The sequence below is a fragment of the Peromyscus leucopus genome, chromosome 13 (genome assembly GCF_004664715.2).
Source record: "Peromyscus leucopus breed LL Stock chromosome 13, UCI_PerLeu_2.1, whole genome shotgun sequence".
In the NCBI taxonomy this organism is placed as follows: Eukaryota; Metazoa; Chordata; class Mammalia; order Rodentia; family Cricetidae; genus Peromyscus; species Peromyscus leucopus.
Window position 1 is genome coordinate 53,731,320 of NC_051074.1, and position 15,521 is coordinate 53,746,840.

Below are 15,521 nucleotides of genomic sequence, written 5' to 3' on the forward strand. Positions count from 1 at the left end.
GCACACAGTAGGTGGAAATGCTGGAACCGGAGCCGAGGTGCTCTGGCCCTAAGTCAGGGTGGTCAGTAAATGATTGTTGAATTGGAATTACAAGGTCAGTGACTTCCAAGACAACTAAATAAAAATAGCACGAGTGAAGAAAAGTGAGACCTGGTGAGAGTTCCATGTAAACAAGAGGATGTGGCTGTGGTGTCCCTCACCTCCTTTTTAGATCCTTCTAGAACAGTCTATTCTGTTATAGATCAACTCCTTATATTTGCTCTTCAGATAAGGGTGAATGAACTCAAAGACATGCAGTGGCTGAATCAGATCTATGATTAGTTTTTGTTTAGTGTGTTATTTCTTCAGCAAGCAAGGCTTGTAGAGGCATTGGGGTCTTGGAACTTCTGAATCTTGGTGGTAGAAAAAGCTGGGAGGCAAGGACAGTTGAGTGACAGGGGTCCTCGGGTGACTATGTGCAGAGGCATCTGGGAAAGCATGTCCCATCCATACCTCATCTACAGCCAGTAACTTGTCCTCCTCATCACCATTGGTGCCTGGAATGTCTTCAGCTGTTATTACATCAACCACACCAGGTAGGGCAAAGACCTCAGATGAGTCAATTGAGCTGAACAGAGGGAGACGTTTGAGAAGGAGACGTCAGCAAACTTTGAGGGCCTCAAACCCAGGGAAGAATAGAGTATAGTTGAAGATAAAAACATGGAACAACAAAGCCAGCTTGAGCAACCAGAATGGACCTGGAGTCTAGTTTAGGAGACCTGCTGCAGGGCCGGGAGGTACCACTTCAGCTGCCAAAGAGGGGCCTGGAGACAAGTCTTCTCCGGAAGTGTATGGCAGTATTTGATTTCTGTTCAATAATGAAGTTGGAGTTTCAGTGTTATCAGAGTGGCTCTGAGTCATGCGGGAGGCTGCAGGGGGATGGGGTTTTATGACCATAGAAAGCAAACAAAAGCACCATAACTTTTATTTTTTTAATCTCTGAGACAGAGTCTCGTGTGGTCCGCCTGGACCTGGAACCAGCTGTGTAAGTAAGGATGATCTTGAACTGCTGATCCTCTTGCCTCTACCTGCTGGGATAACAGCAGTTTACAGCTGTGCTGGCTTTATTTGGTGCTGGGGATTGAACCCCAGGCTTTGTGCTTGGTAGAATGTTCCATCGCTCTACCAGCTGAGCTATATCCCCAGCCCTTACGTCCCCCCTCACCTCCCCCACCCACACCCAGGATGGTCATTTCTGCTGGTTCAAAAAAGGAAACTCCGTGGCATAGGAGACAGAATGGCTAACTATAATCCCCGTTGACATACCAGGAAAATAGGTTCAGAGTTGTCAGTCGAAGAATTTATGAACTAAAATAGTTCTACAATAAGATAAGACATTTGACCTTCTTTGTGCAGAACCAAAAAGGTGTTATATGGCCTTAAGAAATTATTATTATTTCTATATAAATCATTCAGGATTATAATCTGGCTGTACTCAAAGATCAGAACTACAGGGCCTTAAAAATGGCAATAGATGCAGATGTCCTAGAATAATCTGTTAACTAATGGTTCTTAGGTCCCAATACCCTGGAACCCCTGTACAGATAGGGCTCATGGTTGAGTTCTGTCATTGGTACTTGTGAAGGGGGGACATGGGGGGCTCAAAACAGCTTGACCACACAGCTGCCGTGACAGGCTCACTGACAGGTAACACCTGGTCCCCAGAAAAAGCCATAAGCTGACCCCACCCAGGGAGGGCCTGCATCTAAGGTGGAATACCTGGCATTTCAAACATTCCCTATCCCCCTAGACAAATGTCAGCCAATCAGAGTCCTGAACCCTAGAAATCCCCTCATCCCAACCTCTGCTATGATTAAAAACCCCACCCTGCCAGGGCTCAGGGCTCTCTGTTCTCACCGCTGCGTCGGACAGACAGAGAGACCAAGCTCCAAGCTTGACATAAAGATTCTGCTTTTCCATATGGGATTTGGTCTCCATGGTGGCCTTTCGGGGTCCCCACAATCTGGGCATAACAATTTCTAGATATGCTCTCTTCCTCTGGTGCTCATTGGGTGCTCATTGCAGAAGTGGGCACAGTCCTTTGAGGCAACCCCCAGGGATACCTCTAAAAGGTTTTTGAAAAGCTTTGCTTTACTTACATGATTTTTGCATGAGCCCTGGTACTGGTCACCAAAGCCATGAAAAGTTCTTTGTCGACCCTGGGGATGTCATCACAAAATATGGCTTCCCCCGTGGCATGTTTAAGACCTGACAGATGCATGATGGGACGTCCAACTGGATCTTGGAGAGGTTGGCGAGGATCCACTCTCTACAGGGAAAGACAGAGCTAGCCCAGAAACCTTTCATCTCAGGTGGCCTGGGTGACCCAGGGTGGAGTCACAGGACAGTCCCCTTGGGCAACAAACAGTGGAACCAGTCAGATGATTAGCATGGCCATTTCATGATGTAACTAGAATACGAAATTGTCATTTCAGCTTTGTGGCAATGCCAATGACCGGCCAACATTTTGACAGAACTGAGTAGATGAAAGGTCTCTCCACTTCCTCCATGTGTGGCACCCCTGAACCCCTTTGTTTGACAATTGAGGTCTCTCTGTCCTGCTTGCTCACCCTTCCAATGGCTAACCTGCTCATACTCACCGTTCTGATGAGGCCTAAGTGATACAATGTGCCCCGCAGAGACAGACCAAAATCTGAGTGAGAACTCAGTGTTGACTCATCAGGGCCTCTGGCTGAGGGTGGGAATGGGAATGGAATTTTCCAGATCTAGACCGATGTTGAAAGTGTTTATTCTGGAACTTTTCTCTGAGGCTGCACTGACGTGTGTGTGTGTGTGTGTGTGTGTGTGTGTGTGTGTGTGTGTGTGTGTGTGTGTGTGTTGGGTGGGTCTCAAACTCAGGACAAATGACTAACTGAGGTGCCCATTTAATGTATCAAAGCTGACTCTGGCCACCAGTCTCCCTCAATTCCTACTCACAAGTACCTGTTACAGAGTCATCCTGGCTGGCATACCCCACCCCCTGACCCTCAACTTCTCCACCCCCTGGTCCCCCCTGCTTCCCTTCTCTTCCCCCAGCTCCTCTGATTCCTGTATAACCTCAGCTATCTTGGCTCTTGTCTTGGTTCTCTTGGTCTCTCAGCCCTCGGCTTCTCTCTTCACATTCCTCCTACTCCCCCCTCCCCGTCCCCCCTCTCATGGCCTGGTTCAGTCTGGACCCTTCCCGGCGCCTCTGCTCTGCTTCCCTCATGTCTACAATAAACCTCAGTCATACCTAGAAGTGTCATGTCCTTGTTTTCATTCAGTGGTGTGTGTGTGTGTGTGTGTGTGTGTGTGTGTGTGTGTATCTGTGAGTGTGTGTGTGTTTATGTATGTGTGTGTATCTGTGTTTGTGTGTATCTCTGTGTATCTGTGTGTATGTGTGAGTGTGTATATCTGTGTGTGTATGTGTTTGTATGTGTGAGTGTGCATCTGTATGTATGTGTGTGTATCTGTGATTGTGTGTGTATCTGTGTGTGTGTGTATCTGTGTGTATGTGTATATATGTGTGAATGTGTGTATCTGTGTGTGTGTGTGTGTGTGTGTGTGTGTGTGTGTGTGTGTGTGTGTGAAGGGCTGTGTACCAGCAAGAAGAGCTAATTTCTAAACTGTCCTTCTGGAAGGGCGAGCTTAGTCATTGCAGGCCTCTTTGTTTACTGACTGGAGAATAAACACGCGCAGTTTGGGCTAGAGACTGAGCCCCGGGCTCCGCCACTCTCCTGGGTAGGTATCAGACAAATGCCCAAAGAATCACTTTAGCGTGATGATGACTGTCTGCCTGCAGACCACGCTGGCAGAGCAGGCCTGTGCTCGTCCAGCACCAGCTCCTGGGGTTCAGAGGCTCTGGATCAGGAACACCCAGAGAGAACTGAAAGTCAGCCCTGTGAATAGCTTGCTTGGTCCACACAGCTCTAGCTTATCTCTCAGCGCAGGTTTCAGTGAAATCAAACTCACTGACCTGGTATGTTTGGACTCCCTGGGGTAGTGTGACCTGGAAGTCCTCCAGAGCGCTCAGGAACCTTGCTTCAATCCCTGGACGACGCTGGCTGTCCTGGAGTGACCCGGCATAGTGAGAAGAGACTGGTTAGTCTGGATCAGGTTGGGTTTGGATTATGAAAAATGGTCCCTAATGCACTGAGGGGTGGCCTAGTTACCCCCCACCCCCAGGGTTTCATTTTTATGACCCTGGAGCCCCCACACCCCCTATCCAAGTGAGGGCTTGGATGACTGGTTTGAATCTGATCTTCATGTCCCTGGAGGAAAAGATCTGCCAGTGAGCTCAGAGGTGGTGTGTGTGTGTGTGTGTGTGTGTGTGTGTGTGTGTGTGTGTGCGTGCTAGGAAGGCAACTCTAGGCTGGATAAGCCATCCCAGAATAAGCTAGCGCCCATGGTTCACAAAATGAAGAAAAAAAAATTCTGAATGCTTTTTTCAGGATCTTTTTTTCTGAGGCTGGAAGACTGCCCTGGTGTCCTGACTGAGAAATGAAGTGCAGGTCTTCCTCTGAAATTCAGAGGTTAGGGACAGTGGCCCTGGGGACGGTGGCTGTCGTGGGGTGGGGGGTGGCTGAGGAACGGAGTACAGGGGATGTGAGAGCTGTAATCATGGTCAGGGAAGGGTTGAGAGAGCGGGAGGGCAAGGCAGGGAGAACGAGGGAGAGAGCAAATATTCTGCTTAACTTGCTCCAGAGGTTTGCAATCAGAAAGTCTGGGAAGCCGAGTAGACAGCAACATACATATTAGTTTTTGACTTTTTGAAACACAAAAATTCGACGTCACATTTCATATTGATTGCAAAATTCTAGACTAAGCAAAATGAAGCTTTTAGTCCCACAAAGCAGGTCAGTGTCTGTCTGGACAGAGGTGGGGCCGATGACAGAGGGGACAAGGGATTCTCTGGGGTGGTGACAAGGTGTTCTATGTAGTTTGAGTTGGTGGCTCCACAGGTGTACATTTGTGGACTAAGTTAAAACAGGTGGGTTAAATTACATATTTTTATTCGTCTCTTGTTTTACTGTAAATTAGGGTTCAATAAAGTTTATTTTAAAAGAAAAAAAAATTACAGCGTGGAGACAGAGGCCCTGTCACGTTCTGTGCTGGGGCACCGTAAACACCTGAGCACTGACGGCCGTGGTTTGAGAGAGCCCGCCAGGGCCAAATCCCAGGACGAACACCGGGCTGACAAAGGCTGACCCAGATCAAGGACTTCCAGAGAAGGGCAACAGGGTCCCCACAAGACAACTGGCACAAGCAATGGCAAAGTGTGGAAGTCCTGGTTGCAAGGAGCTGGCAGAAGCTGGTGTTATGGTTTGAATTTCGTCTTCTTTTTTTTTTTTTAAGATTTATTTATTTATTTTGTATACAGCATGTATGACTACAGGTCAGAAGAGGACACCAGATCTCATTACAGATGGTTGTGAGCCACCATGTGGTTGCTGGGAATTGAACTCAGGACCTCTGGAAGAGCACTCAGTGCTCTTAACCTCTGAGCCATCTCTCCAGCCCCGAATTTCGTCTTCTTAAATTGCTATGTTGAAGTCTAAACCTCCAGAAACTCAGAGGGTGACCTATCCAAACAAGATGGGGTGTTTACTGCAGTGGTAATGAGTTAGACTTGACTGACATTATGGCTGACGTCCTCTTAGAAGAAGTTTGGACATAAACATGCACACAGGGGCAGCGAAGAGCAGGGTGATTCCTACAAGGTAAAGAACTGTGAAGGTCACCAGCAAGCCACCAGAAGAGCGAGGCCACGCCATCAGAAGCCATGGGAAAGGTGTGGAATTGAGCCTCACGGTTCTCAGGAGGAATTAGCTCTGATGATGTCTCTGTTTTTTAGTTTATGATTTATTGTGAGAGAGGTGTCACTCTGTAGCTCAGACAGGCCTTGAACTCATTGTGATCTCCCCGCCTCGGCCTCCTGCGTGCTGGGCTCACAGGGGTGAGTCACCTCACCCTGCTTCCTGATGGCACCTTGGCCTGAGAGGCCTTCTAGCCTCAGAACTGTGAGACCGTGACCCTGCGTGACAGTGATTGCCATTGTCCTCCAGAGCACTTACGGCGGACTCCGAGGACAGCTTTATTTTTCTCTTCTTCAGCTCCTGCAGAACCTCCAGGTAGAACTTGAAGAGGAAGCTGACCACCAGAGTCCTCTTGAACTCCACTTTGCCCCCCAGAGCTGAGCCCGGGAGGGAGACTTCATCCAGAAGCCGCCTGCAAGCCTCGTCCAGCATGAGGGCATTCCAGTGTCTGGTGCAGTGGGAGGCGAGGAGGACAAGTTAAAGGGTGGTCCGTTTGCGCGGAACCTGGATTTCTCTTAGAAATCACGGGAACAAGGGTCTCTGGACAAATCAAAGCCTGGGAATCTGTTCCAAGTGGCACAAGAATTGTGGCCGAGTGAGAAGGGGACCTTTCCCTACTGCAGCACAAATCAAGCATGTTCCAGAGTCGGAATATTCTAGAACCATTCCAGAATATTCTAGAACAGAACAGGACGGGATTCAGACTTGGACGCTGCCTTGACCCAGGGAGGTGACTGCATGCACCCAGTATGGCGTGAGCGCTGGAGAGGGCCTCCGAGTGTTCATTTGCTGGAGAAAAGGGGGCTGGATGAGAAAACATCCCCTGTTGTGTCCCTCACCCCAAAAAGTGGCTTAATTGACTGCCAAATACTGTGGAATTAATTCAGCAAAACTAAAGAAGGAACAAGCAGCGAGTTGTTTTTACAAGTCTGAGTTTCCATCCTTCAAGGAAGGGCTTTATCAACAGAAGTCAGGGCCAAGTTGTTTGTCCCGTCCATCAAGGCCCCTTTAAGGCACAGTGCTCATCACTTACCTGCCGAGGAGCTGCTGGCAGGACTCACGTGCGCTGATGGTGGTGGGCCCCACCCCTCCATAGGCGATGCTCAGGTCCTCAATGGTGTCTGTGCCCTCTCGGAACCGGACTCTCAGGCCGGCATTCACATCAGGCAAAGCGTTCTGACGGCACTGGGCTTGCCGGAAGGCGGACATGAACTCCCACTGTGGAGACAGAAACCCTTCCGAGTTAGCTGATACCTCAGAATGCAAAGCTTGGGTTCCCTCTCGGTGCCTCTAATTAATCACTTAGATTCATATAACGGGACACAGAGGACGGTTGTCTAAATGGGAGACACTTTGGCTGCCTTCTTGCTAAGAGTGAGAATGGTAGGGCCGGAGAGATGGCTCAGAGGTTAAGAGCACTGGCTGCTCTTACAGAGGTCCTGAGTTCAATTCCCAGCAACCATTCAGTTCAATTCCTCACAACCATTTGTAATGAGATCTGGTGTCCTCTTCTGGCCCGCAGGCAAACATGCAGACAGAATACTGTATACCTAATAAATAATAAAACTTAAAAAAAAAAAAACTTAGCCGGGTGGTGGTGGCACACATCTTTAATCTCAGCACTTGGGAGGCAGAGGCAGGTGGATCTCTATGAGTTCAAGGCCAGCCTGGTCTACAAATTGAGTTCCAGGAAAGTCGCAAAGCTACACAAAGAAACTCTGTCTCAAAAAAAACCAAAACCAAAACCAAAACCAAAACCAAAAAACCTAAAAAGAAAAGATTCATTTATTTATATTTGTATTTTTGTAGAGGAGCCTGTGTGAGTTTATATGCTCCTAATGTGTCCAGGAGCCCTCAGAAGCCAGAAGAAGCATGCAATTCCTTGAAACCAGAGTTACAGATGGCTATGAGGCTCCATGTGGGTGCTGGGATCAGAACCCAGGTCCTCTGCAAGTGCAGTAAGTATTATTAACCACTGAGCCACGTGCCTTTAATCCCAGCACTTGGGAGGCAGAAGCAGGTGGATCTCTGAGTTTGAGGCCAGCCTGGGCTACAGAGCTAGTTCCAGAACAGCCAAGGCTACATAAAGAAATTCTGTCTCAGAAAAAAAAAGTTGTTGGGGCTGGAGAGAGGCTCAGCAATTAAGAGCACTTGTTGTTCCTCCAGAGGACCCGGGTTTGGTTCCCAGCACCCACATGGCAGCTCACAACCGTCTGTAATGCTAGCTCTAGGGGATCTGACACTTTCTTCTAACCTTCTTGGGTACCAAAGTGCACACATGCAAAAGTACATAAATGTAGGAAACACACATAAAATGAATAGATCTAAAGGATTAAAAGAGACTTATTTTTGTTTCTGTGTATGAGTGTTCCCTTGGGAGCCAGAAGACGGTGTTGGATCCCTTGGGCCTGGAGTTACAGATGGTTGTGAGCCAACGTGTGTGTTTGGAACTGAACCTGGGTCCTCTGGAGCAGCAGCAAACCGCAACTGCTCAGTCATTCTATCGCCAAGAGTGACAATGGCTTCCTTCTAAAAGCCCATCCTGGAGGCCATTGATATCTCCTGGCCATTGATATCATGGTCTGCTGGAGGTCAGCAGAGCTCCGTGGAGGATGCTGTGGAGAGCCACTGAGAGACCTTATTGGTGCTGTTTCTTGAAGGCATCCTCTCCAGTCTTTGGGTTATTTTGTCTCCAGGAGGATGGAGGAGGCTTCTGAAGTCAGGAGCTTTTCAGTCCAAACCCTGCTCCATGTTCTGGATGGTAGAAACGCTCACTTTCCCATTTGGCGAGGGTGGAGTGGAATGTTCCAGCGGTGGACTCGCGGCTGCTGGGTCAGGAGCAGCAGAGGTGGCGTCTGTCCCAGGGGTTCTCTTCACTTCATGTCTTCCCCTTCGCCCTGCCTCAGAGCTCTTCATACTCCATGCTCCACTTTTCTTTCTGACAGAATGCTTTTATTTATTGCTTATTTCTTCTTACGTGCATGGGTGTTGGCCACACAGGTGTCTGTGCATCATGTGTGTGCCAGGTTCCCATGAAGGCCAAAAGAGGGCATCAGAACCCCTGGAACTGGAGTTACAGATGGTTGCGAGCTGCCACGTGGGTGCTAGGAATTGAACCCAGGGCCTCTGGAAGAACATCAAGTGCTCTCAGCTGCTGAGTCTTATCTCCAGCCCAATGACATACATTTTTCTCTCCTCTGCCTTCACATAGACACAGATGCACTTTTGGATGGGAAAGCATGTCGAAGTTTCTCTTCTGAAGGAAGGACTACCAAAGAGCATCCATAGCTGAGAAGAAACTTAAGACTTCATTATGATGACCTGCCTCTGCTTTTAGTGTGTGTGTGTGTGTGCGTGCGCGCATGTATGTAGTATTGGTGCTCTCTTGGAGTCAAGCACAGCTTTGCAGACAGGCCTAAGGAACAAAGAGTATGGGCAGAAGGCCACCTCCATAGCTGGCGGGGTGGCCACATCAACCCGGGCCAGGGAATATCTGGAGACCATGTGGCAGGAACCCGGGGGTAGGAAAGCCAAGTCAGGACTCCAGCTTCCTGTGTGTCAGGTAGAAAAGCTCCATCCACAGCCGGAGAGCCTTTACCCATGGGGAAGTGTGACCACACGCCTTCTGCAGGTCACACCACACCCCACAGCTGCAACAACAACCCAAATCCACATCCCGGAGCCGCTTGCTCAGGGCAGTCTCAGAACCTTGCTGCTGAACCCGTTTGCAGTAGGTCAGGAAACAGTTTTGGGGAACACGGTTTCTTTCCTTCGACCTGTTTTCAGATGTCAGGGGTGACTGGACTCCATTATGACAGGGAGGAACAACTTCAAGGCCAGCGGCCAGTTTCTTACCTTTTGAGAGTGAGGGATGTACACAGATCCCAAAATCTCCTCTGGTTTCAGGTCTGCGCTCGCCAACCCAGCGAGAAAATGTCCGTTGAGGGGAATCTGCCGCGTGCCTTCTGTGGATAGAAACGGCATTTCGGTACAGCCGGAAGAAAAGCAAGCCAGATCTGTCCTTTCAGACGTTGGCTGCCGGAGGAGAAGGTGTACATCCTCTACTCAGAGTGACTGATGCAGAGGTCCGAGCCTGTGACATCATCCTTTCATAACCAAATGAACCATGAGCTGAAGGTCAAGGCTACGACGGCGTGACTTAAGCTAAGGCTGGATTTTCTTTCGCTGCTAGCAGAGTAGCATGATCTGCTTTTCATGCTTGCTGCAGTTTTGCGTTCCCGGCACAGACCTTCCTTTAAAGTGAACAGCTTGTCAAACCTGCCTTGGGCTCAGCTGTTCACCTCTTGGGACCAGAGCACTATCCTCTGGCTTTAAAAGATGGGCTGCACTTTTTAGGGTATAGGATGCGCCCTGAAGAGATCAGACTACAGCCCAGGGATGACAAGTTCTATCCCCCCCCCCCCACCGCACAACTGGCACGGTGTTGGTTGGCATGCCGGTACTGTGGCAACTGGGTGGGAAACCCCAAAGAAGTCCCTGCTGACCACTGTCCACCTGTCTTTCTGCTATGTCAGTGAGGTGAGCTCCTGCCTTCTCTGCAGTGACGGAGGTCTGCCTTAGCTTTGGCAGAGGTGGGAAAGAGGAAACTGCAAGTCAAAGGTGATTGTAAACATCCAGCAGGGCGTTGCTACCATCATATTAGCAGAAGGCTCTGGACAGAGACCTCACCATCCTGGGATCCCCTGAGTCTTGGCTCCTTGCCTGTTTTGTGGGTTACGTTGGGGTCATCTCAAACTACAGGCCTGGTGCCCTCAGAGAAAAGCCTGGCTCAGTCTTCTGTGCCCTCCTTCCTGCTAGGCTTCATGAGAAGCCAATCAGGGAGTAGGGCCTGGGCATTTTTTTCTCAGCTCCCAAGTCCCTCCCCACCACTTCTGAACTCTGAGCAGCGAGTGACAGCATCAAACACCTCCAGGAGCCAGGAAGTCCACAGGGGCAGAGGCTGGGCCTCCTTCTTCTGTATCCCCATGTCTGGCAGGTAGCTGTGAGTCAAGATCTGTTGAGGGGGTGGGCGGGACAGAGGATGGCAGTATTGGATGGGTCATCAGGTCATCCGTGGGGGAAAGGGAGGGACGTCTGAGAGCTGGAAGCCCTGGAGACAGGGTGATCAGGGGAGCTCGTGAATGGAAGGCAGACTGACAGAGGTTCACATCTGCTAAGGTTTGAGTGCTAGTCTCCTTCCAAAGTCAGGGCCAGGAAGAAAGATGGCTTCGTGGGAAAGGGCGCCTGCGGCCAAGCCTGATGACTGGACTCCAGTCCCTAGGACCCCGCTGGTGGAAGGAGAGAACTGACTCTGGTAAGTTGTCCACGTGTGCACTGTGGCATGCACCACACACACACACACACACACACACACACACACACACACACACACACACACACTAAAGATATAACACATTAAAACAAACCAGGGCTGGCGAGATGGCTCAGAGGTTAAGAGCATTGGCTGCTCTTCCAGAGGTCCTGAGTTTAATTCCCAGCAACTACAACCATCTGTAATGAGATCTGGTGCCCTCTTCTGGCCTGCAGTCACATATGCTGTATACATAATAAATAATTTTTTTTGTTGTTGGGTTTTCGAGACAGGGTTTCTCTGTGTAGCTTTGAGCCTTTCCTGGAACTCACTTGGTAGTCCAGGCTGGCCTTGAACTCACAGAGTGCTGGGATTAAAGGCGTGCACCACCACCACCACCACCACCACCACCACCACCACCACCCAGAAAATAAATCTTAAAAACAAAAACAAAAACAAAAAACAAAAAACAAAAACCTTATTTAGTTGGTGGACTTAGCAGCCATTGTAACCATTCAGAGCTAGCTGGGTGTGCTGTGGTAGAACACTTGCCTAACATGCACAAGGCCCTGCCTGAGGTGACTCCCTGGCGTGAGACGGGTGACGTGGCTCCACCCTCAGAGCTGGGATTGGTGCTAACAGAAGGGCGACTCTGACTCCTTTTGTCCTGTCTTGCATTTCTGCCCTCCGACACGGGATGATGGAATAAGAAGGCTGGCACTATGTTCTATCACGTGACCTTGGAGTTTCTAGGCTACAAAGCCAGAGGGGTGGGAGGAAGACGTTGTTGTTGGTAAATGACCCACTTTCAGTTTTCGCCTCACGGAGCAACTAAGCTGGAGTCCCATCATTTTCGGGACAGGTGGCCCTGTGCTGGAGGTTGAGCAGTTTGGCTGTGAAGGGTGCAAAGTGCCCAACACCGCCTGGCGCACATTTAGCCTCTTGTCCAGGGGTGTTCGAGCTTGTGGAAAAGACCCAAGCGTTGTGAGTGCGCAGAGGCCCCGGGGGAAGCAGGGCAGGTGGATTAGCGGGGAGCTGCCTTAAGGAAATGCTCCATTGAGCCGGCAATTAAAATGAGTCACTGCTTTCTCCTCCCCATAGGGGTGTTTGGCTCATAAAGTGTGTGTGTGTGTGTGTGTGTGTGAGAGAGAGAGAGAGAGAGAGAGAGAGAGAGAGAGAGAGAGAGAGAGAGAGAGAGAGGGAGCTCAGATTAGATGGAGATTGAAGGAGGAAGGCAGGAGCCTTGCTCCCTCAGGTTATAGGAATGCACCCTCTGCGACAGGCCAGGTCCCCCCTCTTTTGTGTGTCTACCTCCAAGACAGGGTCTCTCTACATGGCCCTGGCTGTCCTGGAACTCGCTCTGTAGACCAGGCTGGCCTTGAACTCACAGAGATTCTCCTGCCCCTGCCTCCCGAGTGCTGGGACTAAAGGTGTGCGCCACCACACCCAGCCCTCACTCTTTTTTTAAAAAAGATTTCTTGGGGTTGGGGTTTTAGCTCAGTGTTAGAGTGCTTGCCTAGCAAGCGCAAGGCCCTGGGTTTGATCCTCAGCTCTGGGAAAAAGGGGGGAAAAAAGATTTCTTTTTATTATATTAGTTACGTACAGGTGTTTATGTGTGGTCATGTGCACGTGAACGTCGATGACCACGGAGATCAGATTTCCTGGAACTGGGGTTCCAGGCAGTGTTGGGCTGCTGGACATGGGTACTGGGAAGCAAACTCAGGCCCTTCACCACAGCAGGGCAAGCTCTTAGCTGCTAGGTCATTTCTCCAGCCACATTCCCTTTCCTTTAAAAGACAGGTTTTTATTTTTAAAAATGATAATATCTAATTGTCCATCTCCGTGACTATGTGCTATGAATGCAGGTGCCCACAAAAGCTAGCGATGTTGAGTCCCCCAGGAACCAGAGTTGTAGGCAGTTGTGAGCCGCCTGAGGTGGGTGCTGGGAACTGAACTCAGGTCCTCTAACAAGTGAGCAGAGTGTCCCCTGAACCTCTGAGTCAGCTCTCCAGGACTCTCGTGTCAGCTTTTGCGAATCATTCCTGGTCAAGCAAAAACACATGAGCTACCAAATGAGCTCTGAGCATACGATCCTGTGTGTACGTTCGTGTGCATGCGTGTGTGAGTGTGCGTGTGTTTTCGGCAGGCAGCACCTCTGCCTGTTGTCACAATGCGCTTTCCTCACGACAGGCACACAGTGAGCTGAGATTTAAGTGTAAAGAAAAGAGACAGAAGCTCTTTAAGAGCTGCTCGGGGTGTAGCTCACCTTCTGACAGCAGGTTGAGGGTGGCGTTACCCACAGAGAGAACAGGATTCAGGTCTGAGTAGCAGTGCCGGCTGATAATGTGTCCACCTAAGGACTGAGGACAGAGGGTCATGGCTTGGTTAGTGTCTCAGCTCTTCCACCGTCCTTACAGACATCCATCTGCCTTTGATCGTCTCGGGGCCTTGGAAGGGTCAGGAGGCGTCTTGGCCATCGTCTGTCATCAGGGTCCCTGACTGTTGGAAGGCAGCTCTCAGGCTGGCTTGGTTGGACCCCAACACTCCTTGAGAAGTGCTTCCAGCCCCTAGACTCATCTGCCACCCTCTCCTCGACAGGCTCTAGTGAGTGTGGTCACTTGGAATCAATCACATGAGAGTTTTCACCAAGACAAGGTCCTCTGCTGACTCCCCAGGCTCCAAGGATCTCTACCACACCGCCCAGCAGATGCCGGACATGTCTACGTGTGCTTGGAAAACCAACCACGCACGACTCATTCTGCTCCTTATGATGGTGATTCTCCAGCCGTGGTTTGAACAGTAAAAGGTTGCCCGACTTGCTTTAGGTACTATACTTCTGTTAATGAAGCCTAAGATTAAATCAGACCTTTAGACAGGCTTGTCAAAAAATTAGCAGAATGATGATGTCCTTTGTGACACGTGCTGCTGCTCAGTTACTGTTCTGGCTTTCACCTAGAATTTTACCGAACATTTTATATCATTTGTTAATTTAAAAATATTTGTCAATTGGCCTGTCATTTTAATACACGGAGACCTTTTGGCATGCTACCTCTGCCAGTGCCCATCCTGATATCTCAATGAGGAGAAACAAGTGTGTGCCCAGTGACTGACCACAGGAAACCCACCGCCATGTTCCGGATCTGCTGTCCTGCCAGGCTCCCGAGGTGTTTCAGGAGAGCTCGGTAGGTCTGCGTTTTCTCCTCCGGGAGTTCAGAGATGCTCTCAGCCAAGATGTCCTTCACCTGAGCCAGGCTGCAGCAGGCTCCAATGGTCAGTCCTGGAAAGCAGGTGGTTTTCATCGGTCACATAGGAGGGGCAGAGTTGCCATCACTGAAGTAGGGGCTCAGTTAATATTCGGTTAGTGGTGCTTACTACTGTGGCTGCTCAGGGGGTCACCAGGACCTCCCAGATCAGCTAGGTTAATCTCTGGGAATCAGGCTTTCTCTCTCTCTCTCTCTCTCTCTCTCTCTCTCTCTCTCTCTCTCTCTCTCTCCTCTCTCTGTTTTGTTTTTGTTTTTTTCTTTGGAGCCAAAGTCTCTCACTGGCTTGGAGCCTATTAAGTAGATTGGGCCCACACCCATGGGGCCCAGGGGTCTTCCGGTCTTCACCTCCCCAATATTGTGATTGCTATGAATCTTACCTTGTCCAGAATTTTTTTTTTTAAATGTGAATTCTGGGGACCAAACTTAGGTGTTTATGCTTGCAAGATCCAGATAGCAGAGCCAATTTCCCCAGCCTTGGTCTCCTGTGTAACCACACTCATCTTTGGACTGGTGTGAAGAAATAGAGACAGGAGAGAAGGAACGATGGTAATAATATGCCAGCACTAGACCCTACTAGAATCTCCTACGGACCTTCTGAGTGACCACGATTGCTATGTGGGTAAGTGGAATAAATCTGATAACATTAATGCAATGGCAAAGCCCACTTGACTCCCTAGGTCATGGTCTAAAAATCAGTAAGTATTTTGTTTTGGAAGGCAGGAGTTGTCATGTCAACTTGAGAGCCGTGAGGGAGAGCAGTGAGTGAAAAAGACGACTTCTCCCTGGCTTGACGGTTCTCACCGGGTTCATGGTGATGCCATTTGAATCTGCCATGATACCACCGCTCTAAGAATCCCCTCGAGGAATTGCTCCTGATGGTTTTTAGCCAAACATACATGAACCATCAACCCAAGTAATGAACAAACCAAGTTTCTATTTACTTGCCTCCATACAGTCAAGGGACGGAACAGGCTGTGTAGGACCTCTTCACGTGAATTACCCCAACTCTGTGTGACCTTTTAGTATATTCTGGTATGAAAACGTTTCAAAATACAGCAGCTCAAGAATTTAGGCCAAGATGACCCACACAGGAATCAAAATCAGTCATGTTTT

The 15,521-nt window shown here is 49.5% G+C and overlaps 1 protein-coding gene across 1 annotated transcript in view; it reads right to left on the minus strand.

Annotated features, from left to right (window-relative positions):
- The window catches only part of LOC114704265 (aldehyde oxidase 2), a 78,221-nt gene that overhangs the window by 39,885 nt on the left and 22,815 nt on the right, over positions 1-15,521 (minus strand). Inside the window, exons 11-18 of the mRNA XM_037210454.1 lie at positions 14,271-14,422; positions 13,412-13,505; positions 9,690-9,799; positions 6,868-7,052; positions 6,093-6,282; positions 3,995-4,087; positions 2,139-2,308; positions 493-607 (exon numbers count right to left, since the gene is read on the minus strand). Of these exons, the coding sequence (XP_037066349.1) occupies positions 493-607; positions 2,139-2,308; positions 3,995-4,087; positions 6,093-6,282; positions 6,868-7,052; positions 9,690-9,799; positions 13,412-13,505; positions 14,271-14,422 (1,109 nt within the window). The remainder of the gene's footprint in view (positions 1-492; positions 608-2,138; positions 2,309-3,994; positions 4,088-6,092; positions 6,283-6,867; positions 7,053-9,689; positions 9,800-13,411; positions 13,506-14,270; positions 14,423-15,521) is intronic.